The 14,966-nt window shown below is 42.9% G+C and overlaps 1 protein-coding gene across 2 annotated transcripts in view; it reads right to left on the reverse strand.

Annotated features, from left to right (window-relative positions):
- Positions 1-14,966, reverse strand: part of LOC147732399 (opioid-binding protein/cell adhesion molecule-like) — a 2,769,197-nt gene that overhangs the window by 348,004 nt on the left and 2,406,227 nt on the right. For both annotated transcript variants that reach the window (XM_086956934.1, XM_086956933.1), the window contains one exon: positions 9,275-9,400. In XM_086956934.1, coding sequence (XP_086813060.1) covers positions 9,275-9,400 — 126 coding nt within the window. The remainder of the gene's footprint in view (positions 1-9,274; positions 9,401-14,966) is intronic.

Raw genomic sequence — 14,966 nt, forward strand, 5'->3', positions numbered from 1 at the left:
GGCCATGCAAAATGGTGCTACAGGTCTGTCATTGCAGCCTGTGTAAGCTGGTGATCGCACCACTTCCCTTAGATATAGGTTCTCTATATCTATAGGTCACCACACTTTAAACATATAAGTCACCCCATAGCAGGCCTTAACAATCCTGAAGGCAGGCTGATAGGTTTTACGTGAGAGGGTGCCCCTGCATGAGCTGAGCTCCTCTGAAGTCTTTGTAGGCCATTCTCCTGGGTTGTCTGTGACTCAGCCAGACATATAGATAGAGGTGCATTATAACCTTGTGGTAAATGCTATCTCAAAAATGGCTGAAACATAACATGTTGTGTTTGGTAGCAAACACCTTGGAATCATACCTCCACACCAGTAACCAGTGTGGGAGGTAAGATTCCACCCTTCTGAAGCTAGCTTTGTGGGGTCACTGATCTTTCAGGTGACAGCCTTCTCGATCCAGGCAAAACAAAATGGTTGCTGCTGGCCAAAGGCACATTTCTGCCCTCCTGCTTCTGAGCCAAGCTCGAGCAGGGAAAGGCAGGACAATAGGCATGCTGTCACAGGGAGGTGTGACCACCTCCCAGACAGGATTTAGTGTATTGGTGCTGGGTGGGTGCAATTCCAAAGTGCCTGAATGTCCGCATCTGGGGCACACTTGGTGTCCCTGTGCATAGTCCAGCTCAAACCAGTTCTGGGAACAGTTGGCTCCTGCTCTGACACAAAACTGGACAAAGGACATGGGAGTAATCTTCCCTCTGTCCCGACCCGTCCCCTAGGAGGGTTCCCTGAACCTTTCCAACCATCTTCCTTGGGTACATAAGGGCTTACCTGGCAGTAGGACGTTAGATTTGACATGGACAAGATTCTGAACAAGAAACCACTCACCTTCGACCGTCTGGACACTCTAGACTTTGCTGGACTTCGACTGGGCTCAACTTCATCTCCCTCTCTGTCCAAAGCATTGTCTGTGCCCTTGCACCATGCAGGCACTGTGCAGGACCAGTGAACCATTAAGGACATCTGAGAAATCTCCCTTGGGGTGAAGGAGTCACTCCCCTGCATTCGCAGGCACTGTAACGCAACTGACAGTTCTGCTAATCCTGAGCTCCTCTGGACTCCAAAGGCCCCAGCCACACTGGAGGTGGGTTACAAAGTTCCTTGAGGCTGAGGTACCCTCTCACCAAGTATGAGGCCAGTATCCCTGTTGGGACTGCATAACCCAAACAACTTCAGCCTCCTCACACGAGTGCTCAGTGGGCTGGTGCTTTGTGATTTTGCTCAAAGTCCCCTCGCGAATCCTGGTCATTTGGCCTGTGGGTCCTCCTGAGGGTCATTTTGAATTCTGTTGAGCTTTCCTGGTTGCTCCAGACATGCCCTGACTCCCCATTGCTTGGTGAGTCCCCTGGACCTTGCAGGTCTACACAGTATCCTGCTTGACCTTCCTGCTTGGGTTGATGTTGCCAAGGCTTGTTGGTGCTCCAGCAGGACACCGACCCCTCAGCACTCGACATGAGCGATCACCGCAGTAGGACGCCGACCGGCTTCCTCCTCGAGTATTTACTCGATTCAGCCGTATCCCGCTACGAGCGACGGCTTTATTTCATTGAAATCCTTGCCCGACAACCAGCCTATACCGACTATTGCTTTTGGGATAACACTCCCACCCCTTGGATAGGACCGACTGAGACCTAATTGCACCCTGGAAGTGCAATCACCCGCCCTCACGGATTTACATGTATTTAAGACAGGCATGCTTTAATACTACTGTCCTGAAGATGGTCCCATACATCTTAGTTAAGGGATCGAAACGTCGACACTAATGTACCATATGCCTTAAAAATTCCGAATGTTTTGCGCAATGGTACTTATATACAATCAAGTCTGTCTACTTATTACTAGAAAACAGACCCCTTCTCTTTTTTCCTGAATTTTCTTTTTCCTATTGTTGTTTTTCCTGTTTGTGTGGGTCACAGGTTGTGCCCCCTAATTGATAATAATTTTGTTATCACCTACACTGATTAAATAAACTCTGTCCGGCTGGACAAAGAGCATACTGTCTATTTAGCGTATGTTAATTTGATTACCAATATTAGTTTTCTAGGGACCCCTGTCTTTAGTAACAATCCTTCATGGGACAGCTTACATTTTGCTCCTGGTTGTCGTTGACATCTCCTGGTCCTCGTGGCTTCAGAGTCAAGTATCCCTTCTTCGCACCTGAAGCACGCAACATCAGTGGGCATTCGTCCACTGATCCCCTGGTCACCCTGAAGTGACCCAGACTCTGTCCCCTCTGCTTTCAAGTTCCTTTTATCACAAATCCAACCTTGGATTCCACTGTACACTTTCTTCCTTCCCGGCAGCAGCTCTTGTTTGCAACCCTCCATTGAAAACGATGGCGGTTTCCGACACCACATCAGACCTATGCACCCGGCTCTCCAGGGATAGGTAACTTGGGTATTCCCATATCCAAGGGTGAAGTGGCTCTCCAACCTCCTAAGTTCCAACGGGTTTCCTCGAAGTTCACCAAGAAGGGTCCCTAAACTTTAAAACTTTAACTGCAACTTCCCCATAGAATTGTACGTAGCCCGCAGTCGTATTAGTACACTACACCCATCCTCTGTGGGGTCCCTGTTTACTCAACTTGTGTGGTTCCTTGGGGTCCCAGCAATTCCACGTGTTCTAGACACTGTCTCGACTCCAGTCGTGGTACTTATACCACTATTTTAGTATATTGTCTGGTGTCCCCCTGTGTATTTTGCTACTTACAACTGTTTCTGGTAAAACAAGCTGCTTTATATTCCTTCAAGATTAAGCCTGAAGGCTGCTCTCCACAGCTACCACTAGGATAGCTTTCTAAAGGGTATCTTTTACCTCATACATAATAAGGGTCGTTTGAACTGGTGCAAGGAGCCCACTTTAATTAGTGGACAGCATACACCCGGGCAACTTCTCACATCCAGCAATTTTCCATATGGACGATGTCCATGTTTACTGCAGAATTAAGATGTCATTTAAGTGAGGAAGTTCTTTAGTTCCAGCTCGCCCATTTTTGTGGAATTCTGGCCACATTCCAAATCAAAAGCAGCAGGCCTAAAGTGCACTTCCCCCAATTATTTTAACCACCATTCAGTGCCATGTTAAGAACTAGGAATTTTGAGGGGCGTGTGCAAGACATATTTAAGATACTCCTCCTGAGAACAACTTTTAGTTTATTACAGGTTTTCAGCTATTTCAAGTCATTGAGGATATAAAAAATGGCTGAAATATCAAGCTGACAGGCACCTGCCATTAAAATGGAACCAAAATAAATCTTGAAAAGCATTGATTAAGACATGTTTTTTTGGTCATAGAAACTTTTTTTTCTTGCAACAATATTTTCCTGGAACTCCTTGTTTATATTGCCTGTTCCTTTCACTATCATAACACAGAATCAAGGTGACATGATGTTTGGTGGACTAGTGTCTAATTAAAAAAATATGACATAAGCAAATATCACTTGAAATTGTTGCTTTGATTGTTGAATATTCACAATTACAAATGTGTCATCCTTCTCATCTAGTGTTCTTGCTCCAAAAGGTCACATAAAACACTGCAATATTTTCACCATTCTAGAACATGAAATCTGGATATTCTGTTCTTAACTCTCTTTCCCTTACTTGTCCTTCATCTTTCTACACTCCTATAACTAGACAGTGACTCTCCTCTCTTTCAAGAGAAATGGGAGTCTACAAGCAAAAGAATGGTAGGTAAGCTAGGAAAATGGTTTAAAGGAAGGAGTGAGTAAACAGAGGAGTGAGATAGTGATGCAGTAAAGATGAAGTAGGGAGATATGTGAGGCAGGGGCGACATAAGGTAAAGAGGAAACGGTGAGGTAGCCTGAGAAATAGACACAGAGATGCAGGAAGATGAATAGTTAGGTAGAGAAAGAGAGTTAGGGGCGGGGATGCGCATGGTGGTGAGAACTAAGGATAGAGAGAAGTAAATGAAGAGAGACAGTAGTGGGGTACACCTATGTGAGATAGAGAAACAGCTATGGTAGAAAGTGAGGTGAGTCAGGAAGAGATAAATGCAGAATATGTGGAGGTAGACAGGCAGGGAGGTGAGGTAGTGAGAGAAGTAGACTGATGCAAAGTGAGGTAGCAAGAAAGGAAAATGAGAAGAGGAGTAGAAATTTGGATCAGGAAAAGAGATTAGTGATGCAGAAAGAAGGGTTTGAAGGGCAGAACAATGAAGTATAGAGAGAAAAGAGGTGAGGTGGTGAGACAAAAGTAGAATAAATAAAGAGAGGAGATGATGATAAAGAGGTAGAGAGCTGTGATGTATGGAGAGCAATAGACAAATAAGTTTCAAAACAGGAGTAAGGTAGCAAGAGAAACAGGTAGCAAGACAGGGAAGCGGCGAATGAATTGTGAGGTAAATTGAGAGGTTAGAAAGTGAGAGAGAGCAGTGGGTTAACAAGTGATGTCTTTGTGAGAGAGATTTGAGTTAAAGGGAGTCAGGTTAAGAGAGGTTGGTGAGTTCGAGAAAGGTTGAAAGAGGTAGAGAGAGGCCACTCCAGATTGAGATTGAGATTCAGAGAGACAAAGGGGTGAGGTACAGAAAGAAATGAAGATGAGATAGAGGTGAGATGGATTTAAGAGAGACGAAAGGGAGATGAGATTAAAATCGAAGAGATGTACAGATACAGTGGTGAGATGGAGAGAGCGCATTGGAGTAGAAGGAGTAGAGAGGAAGAGATGAAGCAGTGGCCACAGAGAGTGGCAGTGAGAGAAGTGTCATCATGAGAGAAAGAGAGAGGTGGGTCAGAGAGAGGTTTGTTAAGAGAGAGGTGAGGTAGCTCTAGGTAGGATAGAAAGAGAGAGACGGTGGGAAGTACAATACACAGACAGAAATATAGTGATAAGAAAAATGAGAGAAGAAGGTAAGGAGTGAGGAGTGAGGTAGAAGTGGTGTAAGGAGAGAGAGACAGGTTTAACATGTTATTTTTAAATGTAATTGGTATGCATATGAAACTTCTGAGAAGAACATGCCCAGTTGTCAAATTAACAAAGAATCTGTTGTTATGGTTTATTTTTTGCTTCTTACTGTTATGGTCATTTTAACAGGTGCCCTTAGAAAGTAGATGCTCTAGGCAACCACCCTCTTTGTCCGTGCCTTAAAACAGCTCAGTCATTATTTTGTACGGCAAATTATTCAGAGAATAAGGGCTCCAGCTCTAGCTTGGGGTACGTCCCACAGTCCCACCATGGGAACAGACCAAATACATCGGTCCGCATGGTGGAGGGATGCTTGCCAAATTTATAAAGGACTGCAAAGTAGTCTGACATTTATAAAGCATTGACAGGAACCAACATCATGGCGATGCACCTCAATGTAATCCACTGTTTGCTGCAGGACTGGGTCAGCATAGTGCACCAACTTTTTTTCTCAAAAAGATAATCGTGAAAATGATTTTCTTTTTGAAAACTGAAAAAAAAATAATGCTCCCCTATCATTGTGAGTCCTTGGGCGGACAAGTAGCCATTTATCCGACGGACCTTACTCCATCATGAGAGCATAGAGGCGTGGCTATTGCGATATTGGAGTAGTCACCATCATAGCCCAACTGAAGGTTCACTCACATTTAATTCAGGCAGGTGGAGCTTCATATTGGCAGTATGTGTACTAGCTCGCCATTGTGATGGATACATATCACCAACTTATAAATGAGGCCCTAAATTAGCTCCTGTGTAGGAAAAAAACGGAGTCTTTATCAATACACTCGCTCAAATGGGGCATGCAGTGCCCAGTCATATCCTCATTATTGTGTTTACCCAACATTTACCCATGCACAAATCTTAAACAGCATCATTATACATTCATTAGCAGTAGCACTATTTTAAGTTCACAATTTTGTCAAGCAATAAACAGCACTGTAAATTTGATTAGTTCCAATAGTGATCAAAACCTTCATTTTCCACTCCATAGCTATACGTGTCAGATCTGTTTTAGCGTGCTAGAGTACCATTGCAGTTATACGTCAGTGATAGAGCATTGTAGGGCATTCTGGATTTCTTTGTGATGTCTTGTTTTACAATGTATATGCTGCCTAACACAAAATAATATTGAATTCAGGTTTCGCTCATTGACTATGAGGGTGTAGAACAATGTGTTTGGTGGTGATGCTTACAGTACCCAATTAAATGGTTCAAGCCTAGTAAGGATGAAAAAAACAATTCTTCAGGTTATCTGTCATTAATGCGGATATTATTGTATACCTCAACGAGTCTATGCAGAGTTGAGTGGGACATAGCTCTTCCATATCAATCTCCTCAAAGCAATGTCTGGTACTCACTCCATTGATCACCCACTTATCAATGCATAATGTACTCATCTATCTACACATATATGCCGTTACATTTATCTCACACCATGTCATCTACACCTATGCTTATCCTCCGATCCATCCACCAATGCCCTTGTCTTAGCTCCCATCCACCCAATGATGATGAAGTTGTCTCCCTTCCCCATAATATTCACAAACTAATGAGGAGTTGGTGCTTCTGACATGATTTTTAATACACCAGAACCAAAACTCTGCACGTGCAGTGCAGTGCAGTGCAGTGCAGAGAGGTAGGAGGCAGACTCGCAGAAGGATCTACTCGACAGGAAATTTGTGTAGAGCTTCACACCAGCACTTGGGTCTTACCCAAAACCAAATCAGAGACAAATTAAAAAGCTGTATTTCCATAAAAGAGCACAAAATATAGTTTTTCCTGTCTATTCATCTCTCTTTTTACCTTATTTCTTTGCTGTACACGCCTGATTTGATTTACTAAATGTGTTTATGTAGTGTGGATATAAATTAAATCTCCTGCTTTGAAGGAATTCTCCAGGCGTTCGTGATATTTTCATACATTACACAGCGCTCTGTGCTTTCTGAATCCCAATACTGTGACCCACAGAAAGATTTGCCAATTCTTCCACGGTTCAAGCTTTAGTACTCCAATTTCTTAATTAATTATTCTTTTTTATTTTTTTAATGAGAAGTAAAATCCTTTCGACAAGAAACTCTTTACATTGCACAAAAATAGTTTGTCAGCATTTATTGTATAATTATAGATGTAGAACATTTGCCGCCCAATTTGCAGATTTCACAAAAATATTTGTAGTTCATATGGATGTGTTTTTGCCACATAATTTATGTAACCGTTCTGTTGGGCCTTCATGCAGCATCATCCCAACGGTAAAGCTCTGTGGAATGATATAGTGGCCGTCATTATGATGATGAAATTCATATTAGACCAACACTTTTCCGTATTTCACGATTCCTTGTCATTTATTGGCACTTAGTGAAATAACCGCAACCAAACCTGCATTAAATATATTTCAACACACTTTATTCTATTAGCTGAGAACGTGCTGGTTAATTTGAAAACCATGCAAACGTTTCCTACTCCAAATTTTCCAAACTTTTTCAAACATTTCAAAGTGCTTGAGTCAATTTATTTTTCCAGATGGAAAAGTTTGCAAATAAATAAATATTTAAAATCATGTTACCTTTGCACGCCACCCTAATGGACCATGCACATTATATTTAATGAAAAAGGGTCAAAGATGACACATCATACAGCTAGGCTCCGGAAGAGGCAGGGATTTTTAGCACTCTAGTTAAAGTGTAATTTGTCCTTTGAAGCTCTCTCCACATTGTACAAAAGGCAATGTTTCTGGCCTATTCCTACTATTTGGTACTATCACTAGGCAAAGCTCAATGGCCAGTGTCTGACTTCAGCTATGGAATCACTTATCCTGGCTAGAGTCATCTGCTGGAAACTTTGGGGGTCATTATGATGGCGGTCGCCATCGTGGTGGGGATCGGGACCACCTGCCATGCATGCCGCAGTCCCGCACTACAAATTAGGATGCAACCACCACCATAGTGGTCGTATAACTTGCCATTTAACATTGCAGCGGGTGCTGCTGGCTGCAGCACCCGCCACAATGCCAAAATAGCAGTGTGTGCGTTTCACTGGAACTACGTGGCCGGCCTGGTCTTAAAAGATTAAAAGAAAATATTTAATTTGACTTTTTGTAAAGCATCTCCTTTTCCTTTTAGTAAAACGGGCTGCTCAACAAAAAAAAGATGACTTTATTTAAACGCAATCACGGACTTAGGTATTTGCAATTTACAATTTGGATGCGCGTGCTCCACTGTCTCTTAGGCTCCATTAAAAGTAATGCAGGATGCTCCTCTTTGGTATCCTCCAAGACGGAAGTACCAATACTGTGGGTATTAGTACTTCTGGAATTCAGGAATGCTGGGTCACTATGAACTTTGCATTCATTAATGGGGGAGAGCACACAGAAATTGTCTTTCTGCAGAGAGCCTTTCATGTTATTCCTCATTACTGTTTTTTTCCACTTGCACATTTTGTCTACTTTGAGCTGGTGAAACATCCAGTGGGTGATAATGGGGTGGGTGGATTGATGAGTCCTACTTTCTTTCGGTACTTTTAATTTCTAATTTATCTGGTTACTGATTACTTGTGAAGTTGGGAGTTACCGGCCAGTCGAATGTATACATCTGTAACAACACATCAGAGCTCAACCAAGCAGGACACCAGAGCGAATGGAAGCTTTACAAGAGGCAAAAAAATGGAAATGGAAAATCAAAAGCACTCTGCTACGGTGTCTTTGCACAAGAAAGGAACTGTGCCTTTGTTCTCTTACATCTATCCGATACTGTACTTGGAAAACATATGTAAAATTCAGCGCAAACTGCTCTCATTTGCAATTGTTGATTAGGGGCGTGCAAACTACTAAATTATATTTGACAACCTTCCCGAAGGTTTGTGTAAAGCTTTTCAACTTCACAAAGCTTACAAAGGTTTTCACTTTTCCCTTGGGCCTAGAAAAACATTACTAATCATACACTTGAAGAGAAATATTATGCAAACATATTCAGGCTTGGCTCGCTTTGAATAGAGTGAAAATTAACTTGCTCTGTGTTAAAAATGATCTTGCAATGTAGAAAATATTCTGCCTGTGGAAAGCTGAACAGGGATACTTTATGACCTATAACTGCAAACATATGAAAATGTATAAGAAAAAAACGTGTTTGTACCCCTCTATGCTCGACAAGTGGACATTCTTTAATGTGCGGATGCACTGGATGTCCACATCTTCCGACACTGCACAATAACCTTCAGTTCACACCTCCCACCTGGACCTGTACCTGTGAAACCCAGATCCCTCTCATCATCCGGCTGCCAACCACAGCTAAACCTAAGCTGATCACACTTACGTCGGCCAGTGAGATGCCTCCACGTGACAGTGGGCTCCGGTCTGCCAAACGCCTGGCACAGCAGTGTCACGCTGCTTCCCTCATTCACAGTGACGTCAGAAGAAATATTCAAGATCTGGGGAGAAACTGTGAAGAAAAAAAAAAGCAGTTACACTACAATTGAGTAAAAAACAAAAACATCTCAAGGTTGGCAGAGGCTAACAACTCATTGTGGGTAATTGCAAACAACTCATGGTGTGCAGTGATGAACAGAGGCAAACATCTCACCGAGTACAGTCCAGAACAAAGGAAAACTGCTCAGGGTATGTAGTGGTAAACAGTCAAGCAACCCATGGTGGGTAACAAATAGAGGCAACCAGATCACCGTGTACAGTGGCGAACAAAGGAAAACTGCTCAGAGTTGGTAGTGGTAAACAGTCAAACAGATCACCATGTACAGTGGCAAACAAAGGAAAAAAGCTCATGGCGGGAAGTGATGAAACAGAGGCAAACAGCTCATGGTGGGAAGTGGTGAAACAGAGGCAAACAGCTCATGGTGGGAAGTGGTGAAACAGAGGCAAACAGCTGATGGTGGGAAGTGGTAAACAGAGTCAAACAGCTCATGGTGGGAAGTGGTGAAACAGAGGCAAACAGCTGATGGTGGGAAGTGGTAAACAGAGTCAAACAGCTCATGGTGGGAAGTGGTTAAACAGAGGCAAACAGCTGATGGTGGGAAGTGGTAAACAGAGGCAAACAGCTCATGGTGGGAAGTGGTGAAACAGAGGCAAACAGCTGATGGTGGGAAGTGGTAAACAGAGTCAAACAGCTCATGGTGGGAAGTGGTGAAACAGGGGCAAACAGCTCATGGTGGGAAGTGGTGAAACAGAGGCAAACAGCTGATGGTGGGAAGTGGTAAACAGAGCCAAACAGCTCATGGTGGGAAGTGGTAAACAGAGTCAAACAGCTCATGGTGGGAAGTGGTGAAACATAGTCAAACAGCTCATGGTGGGAAGTGGTAAACAGAGGCAAACAGCTCATGGTGGGAAGTGGTGAAGCAGAGGCAAACAGCTCATGGTGGGAAGTGGTAAACAGGGTCAAACAGCTCATGGTGGGAAGTGGTGAAACAGAGGCAAACAGCTCATGGTGGGAAGTGGTGAAACAGAGGCAAACAGCTCACAGAGTACAGTGCAGAACAAAGGAAAACTGCTCAGGGTATGTAGTTGTAAACAGTCAAACAACCCATGGTGGGTAACAAATAGAGGCAACCAGATCAGCGTGTACAGTGGCGAACAAAGGAAAACTGCTCAGAGTAGGTAGTGGTAAACAGTCAAACAGATCACCATGTACAGTGGCAAACAAAGGAAAAAAGCTCATGGTGGGAGGTGGTGAAACAGAGGCAAACAGCTCATGGTGGGAAGTGGTGAAACAGAGGCAAACAGCTCATGGTGGGAAGTGGTGAAACAGAGGCAAACAGCTCATGGTGGGAAGTGGTAAACAGAGTCAAACAGCTCATGGTGGGAAGAGGTAAACAGAGTCAAACAGCTCATGGTGGGAAGTGGTGAAACAGAGTCAAACAGCTCATGGTGGGAAGTGGTAAACAGAGTCAAACAGCTCATGGTGGGAAGTGGTGAAACAGAGGCAAACAGCTCATGGTGGGAAGTGGTGAAACAGAGGCAAACAGCTCATGGTGGGAAGTGGTGAAACAGAGTCAAACAGCTCATGGTGGGAAGTGGTGAAACAGAGGCAAACAGCTCATGGTGGGAAGTGGTGAAACAGAGTCAAACAGCTCATGGTGGGAAGTGGTAAACAGAGTCAAACAGCTCATGGTGGGAAGTGGTAAACAGAGTCAAACAGCTCATGGTGGGAAGTGGTGAAACAGAGGCAAACAGCTCATGGTGGGAAGTGGTGAAACAGAGTCAAACAGCTCATGGTGGGAAGTGGTGAAACAGAGGCAAACAGCTCATGGTGGGAAGTGGTGAAACAGAGGCAAACAGCTCATGGTGGGAAGTGGTGAAACAGAGGCAAACAGCTCATGGTGGGAAGTGGTAAACAGAGTCAACCCGCTCATGGTGGGAAGTGGTAAACAGAGTCAAACCGCTCATGGTGGGTAATAAAAATAGGCAAACAACTCATCGTGTGCAGTGGTGAAACAGGAAAGCAGTTCAGGTTGGGCAGTGGCATATAGAGGCAAACATCTCATTGCGGGCTGTGGCGAGCACAAACTTACAAACAATTCATGGTGGACAAGAGAGGAGAGTTAAAATGTCATGTTTGTCAATGGTGAACAAAGTATTACAAATAACTAACTGCGGACAGTGTTGACCTGCATTGGCAACCAGAGGCTGGCAAACACATGATTGCATCTAGTTGAGATAAGAGGCAAACAGAATCTGGCAAACAACTAATTGCAGCTGTCGTAAGGAGGCAAACAACACGAGGCAGACAGCGGCACACTGAGATTTGTAACAAAAAAACTCAAGCCAGGCAGAGACAAACAGAGCTAGTGAACGACTCAAGACCAGCAGGGGCACACAGGCCTGCCGAAAAACCTGTTCAGACCGCAAATGTAGGTAACTAACTGTAATGAAAACACTACAAATACTATTTTAAACCCATACTTGAGAAATTGAGACATGTTTATCTTCCAATAGTTTTGGCATATGAACAAAATAGGTCTATCACATAGACACAGTTCAGAGTACATTACTGGAGTAGACTGCGTCATCTTCTCTCCACAGCCACCATTCAAGGTACCTAATTTTCATACAGTATCGCACTTGGTGAAAACTGGTACTGATTCCAAAAGACAAATTACACAATAAACTCAAGCTTCAGTTCAAACTCATTATTCTCTATGCATCCCTTAGGTGACCGAAGCTGTACATTTACCATCCTCTAGTGGGTAATGCGCGTAGGGCCGGCTTTAGGGCTGGGGAACCCGGTACAACACTCGCTTTTCGGCACCCCCCACCAATGACTTCCTGCACTCATTCTCTCACCATCACCCTCCAACAGTACCCTCATCTCTCCATAGCCCCTCTTTTTCATACATTTCGTTTGTTTTCAAGTGCTGGTTGGGGTTGGCTTTACTAATAGGAATGTATATCTACCCAAATGAGCCCTTTTTTATAGCAACATTAGGAATAGATCATGAAAGACTACAGAAAACTACATAACTCATAACCTATATTATGCATTTGCATATAGCTCTTTGATACAAATTCATAAGTCACTGTCCTAAATTAGGATTGTAACATGTGCTGCTGTAAAAAAGGAACTCTGAGACAAAAACAGCAATCTACTGAGCTTTCTACATAAAATACAGTTATTTTCAGTAGGCATATTAACCCTCTGAGCCGCTTTATGATGGGTCAAACTGTCTCTCGAAAAAAACTCCAGCATCTCCACTGCATTAACACTAAATCGATCTCAACATTTTTATTGCTGCCTGAAAACTGCTGGACACACAAGGAACTCTGCAGCAGGTGCTTTTACAACTTTTTTCTGTTTAAAAACAGCACCCCCTCCCCCCAATGTCAGTGCCACCGGTTGCACCACCCTAAAGCGGACCCAGAATGCGCTCGCTGAATCATTTGCATATTTTGAATTTAATAATACACATTGAGCATGAGTTAAACTGTAGCCTTTGGGCTTGTTCCATTTATGTCACAGCACAACTGTGTAAACTTTCATCCTAACTTATGCTCTCATTTAGTGCACATGAACTGTTTTTTTGACTTTGGTTGTAAAGCCGATTTGCTTTTTACTTCTCTTTGGTGTTTCTTAAGTCGTTCCTTAAATAACAATCCTATAGGTGTGCCAGACTTGGGCATATGCAGACCACACAAAGTAAAAAGTCTTCTTCTGCCAGGCTAAATAGTGAGTATAAGGTATTCCAGTTATCCATCCACTTACTTATCACAATACATCCCAATAACGTTGAGTATCTCTCTGCACCTCATGCATTCAGAGGAACCTTTGAGCATCATACACATCATCTAAGTAGTTTACCTTCATTGACAGTCCTTCCTTTTAATATTAACTCTTGGGTGAGGCTGACTTATCTCCTGTACATCGCGTGCAGTAAATCTATTTGTATCTCATATGTATTTATTTATATATTTGTATAGCGCACTACTACCCGAGGGCGTCTAGGTGCTTGCAGGAGTGTCACACATAAACACCAGAGAGATGTTGGATTTCCAGTATTTGAAGAAGATTATAGATTATATAGCCAGGTCTTGAGTCCTTTCCTAAAGGACAATAGGTCAGAAGAATTCTTTAATTGAAAAGGTAGATTGTTCCACCATCTAGATGTAAAACTGAAGAAGCTTTTTCCGCCCCATCTCTGGAGACGGGAGGATGGCACTGTCACCAACTTCAATGAGGCCCACCGTAGTGTACGTGCTGGGGTGTGCCATTGGTAGGTAGGGCCTGAATTCTGCAACGCCTTATACAAATTGCGTTAAACCTGATGCGCTTCTCGACAGGTAGCCAATGCAAGGTGTTAAGAGCATGTTTAAATGATGATTATTTAGCTAATCCAAAAAACAATCTAGCTGTAGAATTTTGGAGTACCTGCAGTTTTGCCACTGCTGTTATGTTTGCTCCAACCAGTAGCCCATTGCAATAATCGAGTTTCGACAAAACTAAAGCTGCTACCACTGTTTTCTGCAATTCTGCAGGTATAAATGGAACAATTTTCCTCAAGAGTGTAATAGGTAGATGCAGTAAGCATTTTTACATGATGGGAAAAGGATAGGGTGGTATCTATGAAGACTCCAAGATTTTTGTCCTTAGTGACTGGAGTTGAGAAAGTCCCCAACTCCGATGGCCACCATTCTGAGGACCAGAATGATGTAACTCTCCCAAAAAGTAGAACTTCTGTTTTGTTTGAGTTCAACTTAAGACAGTTCTCAGCCATCCATTCACTGACACATCTCATGCACTGCTTAAAATTCTGGTCTGTATCAGGATTTCTGCTCGAAATCGATACTATAATCTGGGTGTCACCTGCGTATGATACCAATTCAAAACCATGAGTTTTGATCATACACGCCAGAGGAACGACATAAATGTTAAAGAGGGTGGGGCTCGAGGATGAGCCCTATGGCCCCCCACATGGGAGCCTAAAACATTTTGATTTAAAACCTTCTACTTCAACAAAATGTACACGATTAAGCAAAAAATTACCTGAGGAGTGCCAGAGCTAGGCCTGCTACCCCTTCTTCTTGCAGCCGATTTATTAAAATACCATGATCTACAGAATCAAAAGCATCCAACAAGTCTAACAGTATCAGCTATGCTGGGCTCTGAAACCATACTAGGTGGAGTCCAGAACATGATTGTTTTCAACGAAGGCGACTAGTTCCTGATTTATATGTTTCTCTAGAATTTTTGCTGGTAGAGGTAGACGGGAGATAGGAAGATAACATTTTCAGTTGTGACCAGCTAACGAGATTTACCACATCTTCAGATGTTCCATGCATTCCATATTTGACACAGATAAAAAAATGTCATCGCCCTTTTAAATGTATTTCTTTTCTCATTTGGATATAAATATGCACAAATTAATTGGCAAGATACTTTTATAATTAAATTCTTGAAGATCACCCGCATATTTTTGTAATGCAGCCATCTCTGAATAGCTAAACGGATTTACATCAAACCTAGTTTGGTGTCATTATATTCTGCTTTTTTAAATAGAGCTGAA

This window comes from Lissotriton vulgaris, chromosome 2_1 (assembly GCF_964263255.1).
Source record: "Lissotriton vulgaris chromosome 2_1, aLisVul1.2, whole genome shotgun sequence".
Taxonomy (NCBI): domain Eukaryota; kingdom Metazoa; phylum Chordata; class Amphibia; order Caudata; family Salamandridae; genus Lissotriton; species Lissotriton vulgaris.